The 21,147-nt window shown below is 40.7% G+C and overlaps 1 protein-coding gene across 1 annotated transcript; it reads left to right on the top strand.

Moving 5' to 3' along the window:
- Positions 1-217: 217 nt before the first annotated feature.
- Positions 218-19,716, top strand: LOC137344651 (acidic mammalian chitinase-like). The gene is made up of 11 exons (XM_068007775.1): positions 218-242; positions 1,947-1,976; positions 2,063-2,264; positions 3,318-3,374; positions 4,077-4,227; positions 4,773-4,897; positions 6,916-7,042; positions 7,171-7,353; positions 16,752-16,868; positions 17,627-17,765; positions 19,487-19,716. Exons 1-11 carry the CDS (start codon positions 218-220, stop codon positions 19,714-19,716), a joined length of 1,386 nt encoding a protein of 461 aa, XP_067863876.1.
- The last annotated feature ends 1,431 nt before the right edge of the window (positions 19,717-21,147 follow it).

Raw genomic sequence — 21,147 nt, forward strand, 5'->3', positions numbered from 1 at the left:
CCAAAAAATGGGTCCAACAATGTTGAATTTCTCCTGTGTGTTGCGTTTTCACTCTCTTAAGATAAGAACTATTATTTTTCCATTGTGAATATTAGAAGGACTACTATGACTGCTCCCTTTCTAGTCATAAAGCTATTAATGTATGGAGTTTTTATCCGTACTGATAAGCTCAACGTATAAAAGAGAGCGTTGATGCCCACAAAACACCAGGTACAAGATGGCAAAGCTTCTACTTGGAACAGGTAAGCGTGTTTTTCAATTTAATTACATTTGATATTGTCGGATTTTTCAAAAGATTCAGCGACAGGAATTAAATGGGGAATAGAACAAAGTGAAGATTCCTTTCTCAAATTCAAGACTAATTAAAAAGAAAGTGATTTTTTTCTGTCTTATCTGAAGATACTTTTTCATTGATAAAACAATGTCAAATGCATGTTTTGACCAAAATCAACGACACTCCAAGTGACCCATTCCCATTGGATTATCCACCTCCTGTTCCTCCACTAAATGCTCTGTGACTGTACCATGCATCTCTACGCTTGTGTCGGGATGCAAAATAATATCATGATACGAGCTTGCAGATGAATAAAAGTGGCTCTGTGTCTATTCTCGGGTCTAGCTGCTTCAATTTTTAACTAATTGTGAGGTTAATGAAAACAAATGGGGTTAAATTGTATTGAGTGATAGCAGTGCAACTGCATGAAATTCCTCCACCTGGCATTTTAGCAATCCCATTAACCCATTTAAAATATGGGTTAAAATAGCAGACAAAGGAATGTCATACAAACGGCTTGGCATGTGTAGTGTAATTTCACCCAGAAGATTTCATTTCCTGGAGTGCAGTCAGAAAGTAGTTTGTGATTTCAATTTCTGTTCATTTGCCTGAAATATTTCCATATAAGTTTTCAAACAGAATCAACTATTTGTCCATGGATAACTGTTGTCATGAATTGTTGTTTCTTTCTCATGCTGCCTGCTTATTCCTGTTATGTAACTCGTATCAAGTGTATCATGTTAATATATCAGTGCACCATGTCAACCTCAAAACATAACCAAGAACAAGAACACTTTGTGTTTATATTGCGCCTTTAATCTAGAAAAACACTCCCTTTCTGTAGCACTAGGAGGAGCAGGAATGCTCCCCCCAACTCCACAGACCTGGTGATCGTACCCCTCCCCTTCCCTCCATTGCCTGGTCCAACCACCCTCCCTCCCGAAAGTTACCTGAGGGCACTGCCGGTGACCAACATTCATTTCTCTCCTTGGGCGAGCTGACTGTGGAGGCAGGTATGGCACTGTCAGTTTGCCCCTAAGATGTAGATGAGGCCCAAGGCCCAATTTCGGGATGTCCCAGGCTAACTTCTGCCCCAGTGAGTCTGGAGATGACAAAGGCATGGATGAGGGCTTCAGCAGAAGATGAGGTGAGGGGTTGGGACGGAGTTGGATGATGTTACAGAGGTGGAAGTAAAGCTGTCTTTGTGATGGAGAGGATATGGGGTTGGAAGCTCATCTTGGGATTGATTAGGCATGGGGTTGCGAGCAGTCTGGTAGCCTGAGACACCTCAGCTGGGAAGGAGTTGGTGGCAAAGTTGGGGACACGGGGCCATAGACGATGATTTCTGCCTTCCCAATGTTTAGCTGGAAAACTTGCGGCTCATCCAAGACTGGTTGTTGACTAAGTAATCTGACAATGCAGAGGCAGTGGAGGGGTCAAGAAAGGTGGTGGTGAGGTAAGGCCAGGTTTCATCAATGTACATGTGGAAGCTGACCTCATATCTGTGGATGATGTCGCTAAAGGGCAGCATAAAGGTGAGGAAAAGGATTGGGCCAAGGATAGATCCTTAGGGGTTCCGAACCACTCATATAATATCATCATTGTGTATCCTTGAAGCTTTAAGTGTATTTTGATCATAATTCTAAAACTTATTTAATATTCTTTATTGCAGTGGTGGTCTTACTGGCGTGCCTGGAACTGGGTGAGACTTTGTGCATTTCAAGCTTTTCTTTATTTAATGTAATGAGTAGAAGCACTGTCCTGATTTCCATTTCACTCCACTCACAGGCTCTGCCTACAGACTGGTTTGTTACTTTACAAACTGGTCTCAGTACAGACCAGGACTGGGGAAATACATGCCGGAGAATGTGGACCCTTGCTTGTGCACGCATCTGCTCTACGCGTTTGCTGGGATGAAGGACAATGAAATCACAACCATTGAATGGAACGATGTGACTCTCTACCACTCATTTAACTCCCTTAAAAACAAGTATAATTATACTATAAATATTGATAATGTATCTGAAATGCTAAGCATTGTTTTACACCTTTATTATATTTTGTTTTATATACCAAAATTCTGCCCATTTATGTATAATGTGACTTGGCTGACCCAGCCAGAGAGGTGGTATTGGGTCGAATTGGGATATGTTGATTTGAGTCTCACAGGCAGAGATGAGTCAATGCCCAATGGGTCTGACAATGCCTGTCGCAGACTGATGCATATCATGATATCACCATGTCATGTAAAAAAAAACATTATATTCACTTAGCAACGCAATTCAAAACCCTAGAGCTGGCAGATCAAACTAACAAGTTGTTTTAATGAGTGTGCAGCTAGATTATACTTGCCACATGCATGAAATGTTTTATTTGTATCTGAATTTCGGAGAACACTGGTGCACATGCAGACATGTGTACCCTACAAGTTTCAGTGTGTACACATCTGTATCTGTACAGCAACACTGGGTTTAAGAGAGAGCTGGAACCTCCACTTTGTTCACCAGCACAGGATGAGTTAGATGACATTATTTAATTGTTCCAGTCAGCTACAAAAGTGCAGATGAACTCATGTTTGTGCATGTTAAATATATTCACAAAAAGACATTGCTCCCCATTATTGTATCCATTATTATTAGTGATTTTGTCCCCCTGCTTTTGGACTCCTCCTTTGCCACTTACCCTTCTCTGCCTTAGAGAATAAACAGTTGATCTACTCCCAGGGCTCTGCTGGAAGTTGTATGAATATTGCCCAGGAGGTTTTGTGAGAAAAGTGTTTCATTTGCAAAATAATGACCCAAGTGAGACTGGATTATTGCTTTGAGACATCACTGCATGAACTCACATCCTACTTCCTGTAGCACATCATGTTAATAAATGTGTGTTCTGCACTGAGGTAATTTTCCTCAATTAAATTGAGCACCAAAAGGAGAAAACAGAAAAAGATTAGGACAGTAATGATTTTCAGCAATTACTGAAGTCTTATAAAATGCATTTGCTTATGTTACTTATTCTAAAAAAAAATTGTTCAATTTTGCAACAGAAATGGAAACCTTAAGACCCTTCTGTCCATCGGAGGTTGGAACTTTGGAACTCAGAAGTAAGATGGAAACGTTTTATTTGGGTATTGGGTTAAAAGTGGCTCTTTTCAAATTGCTTTTGATATAAAATGAACTGGGGACAAACATATATTTTTGGAAATGATAATCCTGTAGTTTTTGATAAATATCTAAGAGATTAACTTATAGCATTTGTTTTAATGAGTGTACTGTGTCTAAGCTGAGCTTTCTGTAAAATTTAATTGAGGCAATATTTATGGGCTGATATAAGAACATAAGAAATAGGAGCAGGAGTAGGTCATATAGCTCCTTGAGCCTGCTCCGCCATTACATAAGATCATGGCTGATCTTCGAACTCAACTCCTCTTTCCCGCCCGATCCCCATATCCCTTGATTCCCCTAGAGTCCAAAAATCTATCGATCTCAGCCTTGAATATACTCAACGACTCAGCATCCACAGCCCTCTGGGGTAGAAAGGAAAGATCTGTCTGAAAGGAAAGGTCGCATCATTTTCAGAAAGAATCATTTCCAGTTAATACTCCCAGTGAAGATTGATAGAACTGATTATTGAGTGCAGCAACAATGCAGCATATATCAATAATATTTATGTAAATTATGAGTGGTCTCTGGGTATATGTTGAAATTTTAAAAGATATGAAAATCTTAAAGGTACAGGCTGAAATTATTAAAACCAAAATACATCTTTTCTGATGATTTTTGTTCAACTTTCTGCTCTGCTCCAGGTTCAGCAACATGGTTTCTACGGAAGCAAATCGCCAAACATTCATAAAGTCTGTGATTAGCTTCTTGCGCGGTTATGGGTTTGATGGTTTGGATATAGATTGGGAGTATCCCTATTCAAGACAAAAGCCGCTCTTCGCTAAATTGGCACAGGTAGGACCAAATACATTTAATAAGATGCTTAATCTACTGGCTAAAATAAAACAACTTTCAAACTCTTCCTGTTTGGAGACCACACCTTGCAAATATTGACGCAGTCTCGGGGACTATCTGTCCTAACTTCTGAAAGACCGTATTAGATAGCCAATCTGCAATTTGTTCCTTTCCATCACTTTAAAACTCCTTTCAAGGTCCTGACCAAAGACAGATTTAAAATACGGTTTTGCAGATTTCGTGCAACATGAAGATGGAATGTTCAAACGAGACATTTATGAATTTAGTTAGCAAAATAGTTTAATAGCAGCTTCATTAAACATTGTGATACATATGTTTGTTCGGACTCTATGTAATAACTGCTATCCATCTAGGCTCCACTTAAGCCTGGTTCTATATCTGGCTATACTCTTGTATTAGACACATTATTGGGCTACACTTGGCCATGGGAACATTTTATAAAGACTAAAAGTTCTTTAGTCAGTGTTTGAAAGCCTCTATTTGAGTGGATCAGTTGGTAAGAGAAACTTTATTTCAACTTCTAGGAAATGGTGGCAGCCTTCGAAGCCGAAGGGAAAAGTTCCGGAAGACCAAGACTGTTGCTCTCACTTGCAGTTCCTGCTGGGATGAGTATCATTGATTCTGGCTATGATGTTCCTCAGCTTGGAAAGTGAGTATCCTCGTCAGTCCTACAGGACTTTCTATGTGGAAAAATCAATTTGTCATACTTCCTCAATAGTTCAGCAAGTTTAACTAGTTAGCAACTGAGCCGTACAGATCTGGAAAGGCCCAGTTAGTGATGAGTTGGCTGAACCTAATGGGCAATGTTAGAGGTGCCAAAATTGGCCTCGGTATTGCTGTTCTGATTCCTGATTGCTATCCAGTAACCCATGACTGGAAGTGCATGCATCTGGACATCAGGTGAAGTTAGGATTGGGCTCAGCTGTGAATCTCGGACACAGTTGAGCTGCCTATCAGTGTTTACGGTCAACCTCTAAAAGTGCAACACTCCTTCAGACTTGCACTGAAGTGTTAGCCTACATTACGTACTGAAGCCTCTGGAGTAGGGCTTGAACCAATAACTTTCTGACTCTGAGGCACGAGTGCTACCACTGAGTCAAAACATTGAGTTAAATTCTGTTGAACAGCTTAATTCATGTTGTAAACCACAAGAGTGAAGCTTAAGTGGTTCCTGGATGTTGAAGGAGTTCTTGCATAAATTCTAACTGAGTTTCTCCATTTTTTCTATCTATAGACTTGACCAATGATTAAAAATAAAAAATTAATTCACTACTTTATTATTTATTTTTGCATCTCAGAGTTTTTAAACATGTCACATCGGATTGACATTCCTTCTGTCAATAATTTCATTGAAAAATTGATGTGAATACAGAATGTAATTTCCCGTTTTGTATTCATGTTCACCTTTGTGTTAATATTATTGACAGGAGGAATATCACCTCATATTCTCAGTGAAGCAAAAATGATGTTAATGGCAGTTGAAAACAGAACTGCAATTACACTGAACGAAGAATGGAAAAGGTTATTAGGATTGTCAAGAATAATCCCGACACATGAGTAACGGGTTTTGATAATAAGGAAATTATTTTATGGTTTGAAAGCACTATAATAAAGGTATGTCTAAATGACGTCGGAATTGTCCCTAATTAAGATTCCCACCTCAATCACCTTATGGTCTCTAGTTCTTTGATATTGCCTTCTCATTCAGATCCCATGAAGGTCTGAGCTGTTGGGCCATGATATAAAAATGATATGGTACAGATCAAGTTGTACAGTGCTCTGGGCAGACCGTACCTTGAGTACTATATCCAGCTCTGGTCACCGTGGCACACAGGGGACATTCCAGCAATGGGGGCAGTGCAGAAAAGAGTCATGAGGTTAATCCCTAGTGTCAAAGGCCCCTTCCATTGGTCCATGAAAATTGCATCAGTGTTCTACAACGGGGGTAGGACCCCAATTTAAGAATCTAAATAAGGCTCCTTCTTGTTTCAGGTAGGGGTGCTGGCCACGTGTTTCGAGGCCTGCTCGAAAATTGAGTCGGGTGGGCTTCGGGCAGTCAGTGGCTGGGACTTTTTATTTGCCTATCACCCCTTTCCCAGCCTAAACAGGGTGGCAGGCTTAATAAATTGGCCGCAAATTTGTTATCTACTCTAGAAACATGCATAGGCCTCAGCTGTGGTTCAGTGGTAGAACAACCTCTGAGTCAGATGGTTGTGGGTTCAAGCCCCACTCGAGGACTTGAGCCCATAATCTCAGCTTCCACTCCAGTGTAGAACTGAGGGAGTGCCGCACTGCCGTCTTTCGAATCAGACGTTAAACTGAGGTCCCGTCTGTCCTCTCGGATGGGTTTGAAAGGTCCCATGGCACTATTTGAAGAAGAGTTCTCCCAGTGTTCTGGCCAAGATTTATCCTTCAGCCAACATCACTGAATCAGTTTAATTGGTCATTTATTTCATTGCGACCGCTACCACACTTCAGAAGTAACTCATCAGGTGTGAGGCACTTAGGATTACCTGAGGCCGTGAAAGGCACTATATAAATGCAAGTTCTTTCTTTCATTTTTTCTATAGTTTCAATGGTCAGAGTGCCTTTGTGTAATGACTCAGATAACTAACATTCACTTTTGTGAACAAGATATCAGTGTAACTCAGACCTTTTGTCATACAGAACCGTGGACTTTTTGAATGTGATGACGTACGATTTCCATTCTTCCGGGAGTCCTACAACTGGAGAAAATAGCCCTCTTTATGCTCTCCCAAATGACAAAAGCTATGCTAACAAGCACTTTAATATTGTAAGTATTCAAGAAAATAAAATCCCATAATACTTATTATTTCCATTGATAAATAGGTAACTCTCTTTTACCAGATGTTTTATATAGTCCTTCTGGTGTGAACATGAACGTGAATGCTTTCTCTGTAGGACTATGTAATGAAATACTGGAAAGATCAGGGAGCTCCAGCAGATAAACTGAATATTGGATTCGCTACATATGGCCACACTTTCACTCTGACCTCATCAGAAACTGGGGTTGGAGCACCGGCAGGAGGCCCTGGACCCCCTGGGAAGTACACCAGAGCGGAGGGAACTTTAGCCTATTATGAGGTATTGATACCGATACAGTTTCTTTATTCCTTAATATCTTATATCTGCAAATACTAAATAACCAAGTACTGAATTCTAACAAAAAAAAACCTCAAGCTTTACTGTGAGAACATCAGCATTATTGCAATCATAGGAACTTCCTGAGGTAGATTATATAACATGTTATAATGTATCCTGAAAGCCTGTGCGACGCTTGTGCTGTTTAATTGATGGAAGAATCTGGAATGGCCCTATTTAAAATACTGGCAATGCCTTTTGATATCCTTGGCAAAGATACCCTCATCTGATTATCTCTCCCATGAATGGAGATACTACTGCCTCTGCCAGTACCTCAACGCATGGCAAGGTTCAGCTTAGGTGCCGAAGGAACAGGGGCTCAAACATGATGGCACCCACTCCATCATTACCCCAACTAATTTTAAATAGGGCCATTCCAGATTCTTCCATCAATTAAACAGCACAAGCGTCGCACTAATTTCTCACTGACGGAATGGGTAAGGAAGCTGGTGCTGATGCCACCTCTTCAGCCACTCTCTTTACACCTATGAGTAAAATCCAGATGCCTTATTGGCTCCTCCAATGCCTCAGATTGGGAACTTGCATTGTGAGGAATCATTGAATATCTTTTAACAAAAGGTAGTGCCACTTAATGAAAATCTGAGGACGTATTGGTCATCATTTGCTGTTGCCATATTCAGAATATGAATTAAAATAGTTTTTAGCAGCGAAAGAAAAGAACAGTGCTTCATGTTTCAGGATTGTATTTGAGAGAAAATGATAGCTGAATAAAACAAACAAACCACAAATGATTTGGAAAAGGTCGTTAACGTACATATAGAAAACAACAAACCACTGATAATTTGTGACCACAATGGCTTGTACCCTAATGTCTCCCTCTTCAGACAGATTTGCACATTTTTGAAAGATGGCACCGCGAAATGGGATGCTTCACAGGAGGTTCCATATGCCTATAAAGGACGTGAATGGGTTGCATATGACAATCCGTGAAGCTTTGCAGACAAGGTATCTTCTGTAGACTTCGATATGCTCCATTTTTTATTTGTTGCTTTGATGCAATATTTATTGTAATATACAACTAGCTTGTGACAATAAGCATTAGAATCATGTTGTTATATTGATCAATTGAATAACTGGAAAACACATTCTCTTTCATTACACCATTTCACACAGGATGCTTGGAGCATTCTGTGATCACAAGACTTTTGCAGTTTTGTAAAAAGTATCTAACATTGGACTTATATCCTGAGCCTCAAGTTAGGTGATGAGGCCAGAAAAACAGAGAAAACTGCCAGTGAGATGACAGAATGAAAACAGTTCATTCATGTACCAAATGCCTGCTGAATCAACTGTTCGAGTGGCTTTTAATTTAAGATGGATGAGATATCTTTTTTGAAGTGTTTTTACCACAGCTTTTATTTCTGATTTAATCCCTTAGACACAAATATTGGGAGAAGTTCAAATTTCTGTTAACTCACCTCTTTGTGCCCAAAATGCAATCATTGACAAAAACAGTGACAGTTTCTGAAATGACTCACTTCAGAGATACTAAGGCAGCAATATCAATGATATTTGGAATACCTGCTTTTATAGTCATTACAGAAAATATTTCCCTGTCTATTACAAAACTCGAATGAAGCAATATTCACACGGAGGTATCAGTGGACTTTTGGGCATTTCCACAAGTTTAGAAGAATGTTTTTATATTCAGCTGTGGTGTGTTGTAAATCTTAGGTTTATTTGGGGTAAGAATAGCTTGCAAACAAGGATTTGCAAAATGATTTTGTGAACAATGTCTTCCAGGCCGAGTGGTTGAAACAAAACAACTATGGAGGAGCTATGGTGTGGACTCTTGCTATGGATGATTTCACTGGTGATTTCTGCAATGAGGGACCTTATCCTCTCATTAACACACTGCACAAGGATTTCTGCAGGTAAAAGTCAGAATTCTTTATACCTGGAGCTGATTACTTGTTGCTTACCACAGAGTCATCATAGATAGCCATTAATGACTAAAATAATTCAGGAATTATTTGGAGTTGAAGTTAAATGAAGTTAAATCCGTCGGGTAAAATGATGAGCTTGTCTTGCCTTTATTTCAAAGTTATAGTGCGATAAGCAGGATACAGTCAAGCCTAGGCACGAGCTCTTCAGACAATACCATAGCTTTACTTTAATCATCCCTTTTTAGGCATTCAATTCTCCTGCTTATTTGCCTTAAGTCTGTGATTGGTTATAAGTTTATGCATTGCCTTATATGGTGCATCACCCTCTTTTCTGTTTAAGAACATAAGAACATGAGAAATAGGAGCACGAGTAGGCCATACGGCCCCTTCCGCCTGTTCAACCATTCAATAAGATCATGGCTGATCTTTGACCTCAACTCCACTTTCCCGCCCGATCCCCATATTTCTTGATTCCCTTAGAGTCCAAAAATCTATCGATCTCAGTGTTGCATATACTCAATGACTAAGCACCCACAGCCCTCCGGGGTAGACAATTCCAAATATTCACGACCCTCTGAGTGAAGAAATTCCTCCTCATCTCAGTACTAAATATCTGACCCCTTATCCTGAGACTATGTCCCTTAGTTCTAGACCCTCTAGCCAGGGGAAACAGTCTCTCAGCATCTACCCTGTCAAGCCCTCTTAGAATCTTATATATTTCAGTGAGATCCCCTCTCATTCTTTTAAACTCTAGAGAGTATAGGCCCATTCTACTCAATCTCTTCTCATAGGACAACCCTCTCATCCCAGGAATCAATCTAGTAAACCTGCGTTGCACTGCCTCTAAGGCAAGTATATCCTTCCTTAGTTAAGGGCACCAAAACTGTACACAGTACTCCAGGCGTGGTCTCACCAAAGCCCTGTACAATTGTAGCAAGACTTTATTACTCTTGTACTGCAACCCCCTTGCAATAAAGGCCAACGTGCCATTTGCCTTCCTAATTGCTTGCTGTACCTGCATGCTAACTTTCTGTGTTTCTTGTACGAGGATACCCAAATCTCTTTGAACGTCAACATTTAATAGTTTCTCACCATTTAAAAAAAAATTCTGTTTTTCTATTCTTCCTACCAAAGTGAATAACCTCACATTTCCCCACATTATATTCCAACTGCCACTTTCTTGCCCACTCAGTTAACATGCGTATATCCCTTTGCAGACTCTTTGTGTCCTCCTCACAGCTTACTTTCCTACCTACCTTTGTATTGTCAGCAAACTTGGATACATTATACTTGGTCCCTTCATCTAAGTCATTAATATAGATTGTAAATAGCTGAGGCCCAAGCATCGATCCTTGCGGTACCCCACTACTTACAGCCTGTCAACCTGAAAATGACCCGTTTATCCCTACTCTCTGTTTTCTGTCTGTTAACAAATCCTCTATCCATGCTATTGTATTACCCTACTCCCATGAGCTCTTATCTTGTGTAACAAACCTTTTATGTGGCACCTTATTGACTGCCTTTTGAAAATCCAAATATACTACATCTCCTCCTATATATTCTCTCCCTTCTTCTGCCAAGCTTGCTTTACTGCTCTTGTTATCCTTTCCTCCTTCCTCATTTTTTCTACCTCTTTGATCTTTTTCCTTACAATGTATAGGGCTATCACCAATGTTACTAACACTACTAGCTGAGCAACTACTAGCCCCATCTGGAACAGCCTTGCTCAGGATGTAGTTCTACATTGGTGGCGATCTCCCACCATTTATGATTTCCCAACTCCTTAATCCCTGCCTCAATCGTCTTATTATCTTGTAACATATGCATGATATGTTTCTGAGAGTTTATAGTTCTGTAGATTATGGATTTCAGACAAAGTGACAATGGATATATGTAATGTCCGATGTGTAGGATGGCCCGCATAGCTTCATCTTCCAGCAGCTGCAGTTCCAGGTCATCTCTTTCAGGGTAAACTCCACGTCTGATGCGATCCATGCTCCATCGTTCTTTATCAAATGTTATGGATACTCCTCATATTGCTTATGTACCGGCCCAATTCCTGAATCCTGAATTACTCCTATTGATTCTACCTGGTACATCTTCCAGGATTGGCTTCCATTCTTCTCCAGCAGGGGCAAGGACAGTACCAACGAGATTATATTCTTTTCGGCCTCTATTCGGGGGGCCAAGAATACCATCCCAATTTGACGCATCATGTCATAATCAAACTCCCCAGTCCCTTAGAACCACTTCCTTAATTGTTCTTCATGGATGAATGATGGAATCCGGTTGCTCTCTATGTCGTCTAGGCCTTTCTGGACTATGTTCCTCACAAATGCTGCACACAGGCTTCTTCTTTTCCTCCTCTCATTTCTTCCTTCATGTCTAGGGTCATGACACTGCCCCCTTTTTGCCCTCTTCCCGTAGTTTCGCAGAGTATTCCCTTTTTACTCTTTTCCACGTTCCGTTGCCAAATCCTTGGGTAGTTCAGTATTAAAACGGTGTTGTTAGTCTCCCCTCTGAGGGTTTCCAAATTGCCAAGGAATGGGACCCCCAGAATTCCGAGGGGGTGTTTCATTGACAGTTTATCATCCAATCTAAACCATTCTATGCTTTTGTTGTTGCCAGTCATATTACAAGTACAATTAATTGGACATTAATTGGACTCCAAAGCCTTGGTGGACTGCCCCTTTAAATAGAGCTCCACCATCACTCAGACGTCACTGCGCATGCGCAGGCCGCCGGCGCGCAGCTGAGCAGCGGAAAACCCGTAACCACAGGTAAATGACTTCAATTATTCTGTGATCGCACGGGGGACGCACTCATTTCACCGGGCGCGTTACCCACGCGCCCGATAGCCCCCCCCCCCACCGGGAACCCGCAGGCCTGCTAACATCGGGCCCTATTTCTCTATCCTTATTTTCCTGGGATATATCCCACAACTCTCGATAAGCTTTTTAATATCATTCAATTCCCCCCCTGTGTTTTGATCAATGTTTCCGTAGAGTTATGTAGTTGGGCCCTCAATTGGGTCATTTCCTGGCGCATCTTCAGCTGTTGGGTGGCTGCTAATTTCCTTTCTGTTTGGACAGTCCCTAACGCTTTGTGCAGGCTCTCTATTTCACCCTTTTGTTGCTTATTCTGTTCAGCCTGCTTACCATGCTGTTCTTTACATTTGGCCTATCGATCGTTTAAATTTACATCAATTTGCATCATAGCCATCACACAGTTCACCTGTCTAGTTTTTTGCTTTTTCTGTTTTATCTTTCTATCCTCACATTTTACTGTGAATTCCTCATATGGGCTGTTCGTTTTGTCATTATCAAACCGATTGTCCCTACAAATCTTTTTGGGCCATTCTTTAGCCAATGACATCCAGCCATGGCTATTCTCCTTCTCTACCCTTTCTATGTTTCTGTCAGTCATCCTGATGTCGTTGCCATTTCCTTCTTGGATTTGGCTTATTTGGAGGTGATCAGTCTCCTTTTTAATTACCCCTCAGGAGATGTCCCTCGGTGGGTCCCGGGAGCTAGCGAAAAGGCGAGGAGGCATGGTGGGGAGAGCGAGGAGGATTAGGGTTAGCCTGTTTATGGCGGCAGAATGTTGCTCACCCTGAATCCGAACAGCCGTTGTCAGGGCCTGAATGGACTCAATGTTGAGCTGTGCGTGACGCTCGAGGGAGGCTAGCCTTTCCTCCACCGCAGATGTTCGCGCACCTACCCGCGACACTATCTCGCGGATACCCTCCTGTACTTGTGCCACCATTGCCCTCATGCAGCAGTTGGACTCCTCCATCACCTGCGCGATTGTGGACAGTGCGCGTGGCACCTCTTCCAGTACCTCGGCAATATGCTGGTGCCCCTCGACGACTCTCCTTTTGACTGGTGGCCCCCTGGGTTCAGCATCTGGGTCCGGCTGAGCAGAGCCTGGAGAAGAGTGCTCCCACCGACGCGGACCCTCCGCGGCTGCCCCTGCCACCAGGGTCTGCTCATGCTCACATGTGCGCGGTGACTCACCATGTGCAATTCCAACTAATTGAGGAGGGGGACCCACCGAGGTGTGTGTATCTGCGCTGGTGGATGCTTGGCTCATATGTGACGATGAACCCTCAGAGACCGGCATGTCCTCTGAGGAATCGCCCTCCACAGACACGGCGCTCGCAGACGGCCCTGCATGAACTCTTCAGACAGCACCATAGCTTTAATCGAATCATCTCTTTTTATACATTCAAATCTCCCGCTTATTTCCCTTAACTCCGTGATTGGTTATAAGTTTGTGCATTGCCTTATATGGTGCATCACCCTCTTTTCTGTTTATGCTACCCTCAGCAGTCTCAGTTGCTCCCAGTTTCGGCCTGTGGTAAATGAGTTTTCAAACTGCGAATTTAATTAATTGCTGAGGTGATCAGGGCCCTTGTCTTCTGCTAATTTAATCAATTGCTGAGGCAATCAGGGTCTTTGTCATCTGCTAATTTAATCATGCACACATTATCATATGTCCCAACTGTCCATTCTGCTCATCTTCAACTTAACTCCTTCCTTCCCGTGTCTCAACAGGAATACCTAAATGTATTTCAAATTCAACATTTTTAAATTTGCAAAAACCTGACTACTAGAGTATTGCTGAGCGACTATGAGCATAAAATTCCTAAAACAGGACGAGCAGTGCAGTAAAATACCGAAACATCTATATGCGTCAACTGTATAAGGGATAAATCCGTGCTGGATGTTGCATCCAGTCTGTAATGGCACTGAAAACATTGAAGTTATGCGTTGTATCATTGTGTCATTTAAAGGGACAAAGCATTGTGATAAAATTTTACCAAGTTTTTAATCAGAGAGAGTTCAGTAACATCTGCCCACAAATGTTTTGTAACTTGACTTAAAATAAAACAATAATTAAATCACACTTCAAAGTTTGCACTACAACAAATACACTCCAGACACAGAACCTGCTACATCACAAGTTTGCCTCAGCGGTCCTCATTGAACTAAAATTCCAGAGCAGCATGTTCCTGATAATGTCAGGAATTGAATTGTTGATGACTGATAAAAACAGAACTGCAATTACACTGAGTGAAGAATGGGAAAGGTTATTAGGAATAATTTCGACATATGAATAACGTGTTTTGATAATCAGGAAATTATTTTATGGTTTGAAAGCACCATAATAATGGATTTAAAGGTATGTCTAAATGATGTAGCAATTGTCCACACATTAGGACTCCCTCTTCAATCATCTTACAGTCTATAGTTCTTTGATATTGTATTCTCATTTACATCCCTTGAAGTTGGGCCATGATATAAAAATGATATGGTACAGATCAAGTTGTACAGTGCTCTGGGCAGACCGTACCGTGAGTACTATATCCAGCTCTGATCACCGTGGCACACAGGGGACATTCCAGCAATGGGGCCAGTGCAGAAAAGAGTCATGAGGTTGCTCCCTAGTGTAAAAGGCCCCTCCCATTGGTCCATGAAAATTGCACTGTGGTTCTACAACGGGGGTAGGACCCCAATTTAAGAATCTAAATAAGGCTCTTGCTTGTTTCAGGTAGGAGTGCTGGCCACGTGTTTCGAGGCCTGCTTGAAAATTGAGTTGGGTGGGCTTCGGGCAGTCAGTGGCCGGGACTTTTCATTTGCCTATCACCCCTTTCCCAGCCTAAACAGGGTGGCAGGCTTAAAAAATTGACACCAAATTTGTTATATACTCCAGAAACATACATAGGCCTCAGCTGTGGTTCAGTGGTAGAACAACCTCTGAGTCAGATGGTTGTGGGTTCAAGCCCCACTCAAGGACTTCAGCACATAATCCCAACTGACACTCCAGTGCAGTACTAAGGGAGCACCGCACTGCCTTCTTTAGGATGAGACGTTAAACTGAGGCACTGTCTGCCCTCTCAGATGGATGTAAAAGTTTCCAAGGCACTATTCGAAGAAGAGTTCTCCAGTGTTCTGGCCAACATTTATCCCTCAGCCAACATCACTAAATCACTAATTGGTCATTTATCTCATTGCAAGTGCTTGCAAGTTCTTTCTTTGTTTTTTTCTATATTTTGAATTATCAGAGTACCGTTCTGTACTGATTCAGATAATTAACATTCGTTTTAGTAAACAAGGTATCAGTGTAACTCAGATCTTTTGTCATACAGAGTCGTGGACTTTTTCAATGTGATGACGTATGATATCGTTTCTTCCGGGAGTCCCTTCACTGGAGAAAATAGCCCTCTTTATGCTCTCCCAAATGACAAAAGCTATACTAATGTGCACTTTAATATTGTAAGTATTAAAGAAAATAGAATCCCAGAATACTCATTATTTCCATTGCTAAATAGGCAACTCTTTTTTACCAGATGTTTTGCAAAGTCCTTCTAGCGTGAACATGAACGTGAATGCTTTCTCTGTAGGACTATATCATGAAATTCTGGAAAGATCAGGGAGCTCCAGCAGATAAACTGAATATTGGATTTGCTACATATGGCCACACCTTCACTCTGACCTCATCTGAAACTGGGGTTGGAGCACCAGCAGGAGGCCCTGGACCCCCTGGGAAGTACACCAGATCGAGTGGAACTTTGGCCTATTATGAGGTATTGATACTGATGCAGTTTCTTTATTCCTTAATGTCATATATTTGCAAATACTAAATAATCAAATACTGAATTTTACCAACAAAAAAAACCCTCAAGCTTTACTGTGAGAATATCGGCATTATTGCATCTTAAAAGCCTGTGCTATCCTTGTGCTGTTTAAGTGATGGAAGAATCTGGAATGGCCCTATTTAAAACACTGGCAATGCCTTTTGATATCCTTATCAAAGATACCATCATCTGATTATCTTTCTCATGCATGGAGATACTACTGCCTCTGCCAGCACCTTAACGCATCGCAGGGCTCAGCTTAGGTGTCGAAGGAACAGGGACTCAAACGTTTGTCATCAAACTCTGATAAACAGAGACATATTGGCACCTCCTCCATCATTACCAGTTTGTTTCCCAACCTCTTGCACTATTTCCTCACTGACGGAATGGGTAAGGAAGCTGGTGCTGATGCCACCTCTTCAGCCAGTCTCTTCACCACACCTGTGCGTAAAATCCAGATGCCTTATTGGCTCCTCCAAAGGGAACTTGCATTGTGAGGAATCATTGAATATTTTTAATAAAAAGTAGTGCCACTTAATGAAAATCCGAGGATATATTGGTCAGTTTTTGCTATTACCATATTCAGTATATGAATTAAAATATTTTTCAGCAGCAAAAGAAAAGAACAGTACTTCATGTTTCAGGATTGCATTTGAGAGAAAATGATAGCTGAATAAAACAAACAAATCACAAATGATGTGTAAAAGGTCGTCCACGTACATATACAGCACTACAAACCACTCATGATTTGTGACCACAATGGCTTGTACCCTAATGTCTCCCTCTTCTGACAGATCTGCACATTTTTGGAAGGGGCCACCGCAAAATGGGATGCTCCACAGAAGGTTCCATATGCCTATAAAGGTAGTGAATGGGTTGCATATGACAATCCGCGAAGCTTTGCAGACAAGGTATCTTCTATAAACTTCGATATGCTAAATTTTTTATTTGTTGCTTTGATGCAATATTTCTTGTGATATACAACAACTAGCTTGTGACAATAAGCATTAGAATCATGTTTATATTGATCAATAGAATAACTGGAACACACATTCCCCGTGGTTACACCATTTCACACAGGATTCTGTGATCACAAGACTTTTGGATTTTTGTAAAAAGTATCTAACATTGGTCTTATATCCTGAGCCTCAAGTTAGGTGATGAGGCCGTAAAAATCATACAGTAAACTGAAGTACCAAATGCCTGCTGAATTATCTGTTTGAGTGGCTTTTAATTTAGGATGGATGAGATGTCTTTTTTGAAATGTTTTTACCACAGCTTTTATTTCTGATTTAGTCTCTTAGACACAAATATTGGGAGTAGTTCATATTTCTGTCAACTCACCTCTTTGTAGCCAAAATACAATCAATGATAGAAACAGAGACAGTTTCTGAAATGACTCACTTCAGAGATACTAATACAGCAATATCAATGATATTTGGAATATCTTCTTTCATAGTCATTACAGAAAATATTTCCCTGTCTATTACAAAACTCAAATGAAGCAATATTCACACGGAGGTATCAGTGGACCTTTGGGCATTTCCACAATTTTAGAAGAATGTTTTTATATTTAGCTGTGGTGTTTTGTAAATCTTAGGTTTATTTGGGGTAAAGATTGCTTGCAAACAAGGATTTGCAAAATAAATATGTGAACAATGTCTTCCAGGTCGAGTGGCTGACACAAAACAACTATGGAGGAGCTATGGTGTGGACTATTGCTATGGATGATTTCACTGGTGATTTCTGCCACCAGGGACGTTATCCTCTCATTAGCACACTGCACAAGGGGCTTGGAATTTCTTCAGGTAAATGTCAGAATTCTTTATACTTGGAGCTGATTACTTGTTGCTTACCACATGGATGGCCATTAATGACTAGAATAATTCAGGAATTGTTTGGAGTACCTAAATGTATTTCAAATTCAGTCTTTCTAGACTTGCAAAAGCCTGATTACTGGAATATTGCTGAGCGACTAGGAGCATAAAATTCCTAAAACAGGAGGAGCAGTGCAGTAAAATACTGAAACATGTATATGTGTTAACAGTGTAGATGATAAATCCACACTGGATGTTGCATCTACTAAAAACATTGAAGATATGCTTAGTATCATTGTGTCATTTAAAGGGACAATGTATTATCATAGAATCATAGAATGGTTAAAGCACAGAAGGAGGCCATTCTACCCATCAAGCTAATGCTGGTTCTTTGTAAGAGCAACCCAGTTAGTCCCATTCCCCCCCTCTTTCCCCGTAGCCCTGCATATTTTTTTCCTTCAAATATTTATCCAATTCGTTTTTGAAAACCACAATTGAATCTGACTCCACCATCCTTTCAGGCAATGCATTCCAGATCATATCTATTTGCTGCGTAAAAAAGTTTTTCCTCATGTCGCCTTTGGTTCTTTCGTCAATCACCTTAAATCTGTGTCCCCTGGTTCTCGACCCTTCTGCCAATGGGAACAGTTTCTCTTTATTTACTTTGTCTAAACTCTTCATGATTTTGAACACTTCCATCAAATCTCCTCTCAACCTTCTCTGCTCTAAGGAGAACAAACCCAGCTTCTCCAGTTTATCCACATAACTGAAATCCGTCATTCCTGGAACCATTCCAGTAAAACTTTTCTGCACCATCTCTTAGGCCTTCACATCCTTCCCAAAGTGCAGTGCCCAGAATTGGACACAATACTCCAGTTGTAGCCGAACCAGTGATTTATAAAGGTTCAACATAACTTCCTTGCTTTTGTACTTTATGCCTCTATTTATAAAGCCCAGGATCCCATATGCTTTTTTAACTGGTTTCTCAACCTGTTCTGCCACCTTCAAGGATTTGTGCACATATAACCCCAGGTCTCTCTGTTCCTGCGACCCTTTAGAATTGTACCATTTAGTTTATATTGCCTCTCCTCGTTCTCCCTGCCAAAATGTATCACTTTGCACTTCTCTGCGTAAATTTAATCTGCCATGTGTACGCCCATTCCACCAACCCTTTCATGTCCTCTTGAAGTCTATTACTATCCTCCTCACTGTTTACTACTCTTCCAAGTTTTGTGTCATCTGCAAATTTTGAAATTTTGCCCTGTATATCCAAGTCCAAGTCATTAATATATATCAAAAAAAGCAGTGGCCCTAGTACCGACCCCTAGGGAACACCACTGTATACCTTCCTCCGTTCCGAAAAATAACCATTCATCACTACTCTCTGCTTCCATGATTTCGTGATAAAATGTTACCAAGTTTTTAATCAGATGGAGTTCAGTAACATCTGTCACAAATAACTTATAACTTGACTTAAAATAAAACTATAATTAAATCACACTTCAAAGTTTGCACTACAACAAATACACTTCCAGGCACAGATTCTGCTACATCACAAGTTTTCCAGAGCAGCTTGTTCCTGATAATGCAAGGAATTGAGCTCTACATGAAGATTTTTAATACAGCAACATCAGATTCATTTGCAAACCTTAGCTTCAGTTTATACCAATTTTTAAGCAAGCAATGGATCAATTAATTTTATTTCCTTCTAGCTTGTGTTCCATCCAAAACAACCCTGCGACCAGCTGTTCCTCCCACTTATGCCCCAAATGGTGGTGGCAGTGGTGGCAGTGGGTTTTGTGCTAACAAATCCAACGGTGTCTACGCTGATCCAAAAGATAAGAGCAAGTTTTATCAATGTTCCGGTGGAATGACCTACCTGAAAAATTGCGCTGCTGGATTAGTCTTTGATACATCCTGTAAATGTTACAACTGGGCCTAATGAGAAAGCAGAAGGTAGGTATGTTTACTAACTTAAGCAGCAGATCAAAGCAGACATCTTGCGTAAAACAGTAAAGTTCAGGTGCTGTAAAATACCAGTGTAGTCTTCATTAGAAGCCCTAATGGAATACGGCTGGAGTTTAAAGTAGACAGGTAAAAAAAAATCACACAAAATGCAGTTTCCTGGGTGTACAATTTCAACAAATCCTGACAATGTAGCAGCACATTGTGCGCATGCCATTGATTTATAGACTTATTTTCCTAAGTTCAATTGGGTTGAAATGGATGGTATGCTCCTGCAGTTGGCGCAGAGGCTTTGCACTGCAGTGCTGTGGTTTCATAGACTTCTGCAGTGACACATGTTCATAATACAGGGTTACTAACTTTCATTTCAGCCCAAGCTGCTTTTGCACATGTACCAGAAACTGGTTGTAAATTGGAATTGGGGGACGTCTGTGAGAGAGTTTCTGGTCAGTCCTGTTGGGCGATGAAGATGTGTTATTGATGGAGTAGAGCAAAAAACAAAATAATTTAAAATTAAAAAATAGACACAACACATGATGATTTTTACACTACTGATGTGATATTAAATTTTTTTTTGGTAAGAGAGCACTAAGATGCTCTTTATTTTTCCAGCCTGCCATTAATCTTCATTGGATATCGATGAAGCTGTAACTGGCCTTCTGTTTAATCACTGAAATGTCACCACTTCATGGATAAAGACCATTAATGCACCGCGTCTAATTTGTCTCAATTGAAAACAGCAAAATAAAATCATCAATTCATGCAGATAACAGTTTACTTTGTGTTTTTTTTTATAAATGAAATATAACAATTTCAGTTAAAAAGAATTCACCTGAATGAATCCACTTCTGATATAACAGTTCAAGGCAGAAGCATTTATTTCAATCCTTTACACAAACTCAAATCACGGCACTCCGATATCTACAGGGATTCCTGCATTTCACAGGGAAAATGTTTTTGAGTTGGACACAGGAATGAAAACTGAACTCAACTGGGTTTTGGTATCCTGATTTCTACCAACTTTAATCCTGTTTCCACAATATAAAATGACACCAATCAGTCATTTAGTTGATGAATAAGTGTTTGTTACACAGATATTGAGGAGGATTAATTGCCAGGAGGTTTGTTTCAGTTAGATTCCCACCCATCTGTGGTGGAACGAGGCCTGGAATGGGTGGGAAGTTTGTGGGGAGTGGCTGTTAGCCAATGGGAATTTGGCCAACCGAATCTACCATGTGCTGCCATGTATCTTCTCCTGTCTTTGCAGAAGGCAGACTGAAAAGTAGACTGGTAAGACAAGGCAGAATTGCAAACCAACAGTCTGCTTTATTTTACATGAATGACATCAGAGAAAAGAATCCGATAGTCATAAATTTCCTACCACTCCTTATACAAGATAATAAAGTGC

The sequence above is a fragment of the Heptranchias perlo genome, chromosome 27, assembly GCF_035084215.1.
Source record: "Heptranchias perlo isolate sHepPer1 chromosome 27, sHepPer1.hap1, whole genome shotgun sequence".
Taxonomy (NCBI): domain Eukaryota; kingdom Metazoa; phylum Chordata; class Chondrichthyes; order Hexanchiformes; family Hexanchidae; genus Heptranchias; species Heptranchias perlo.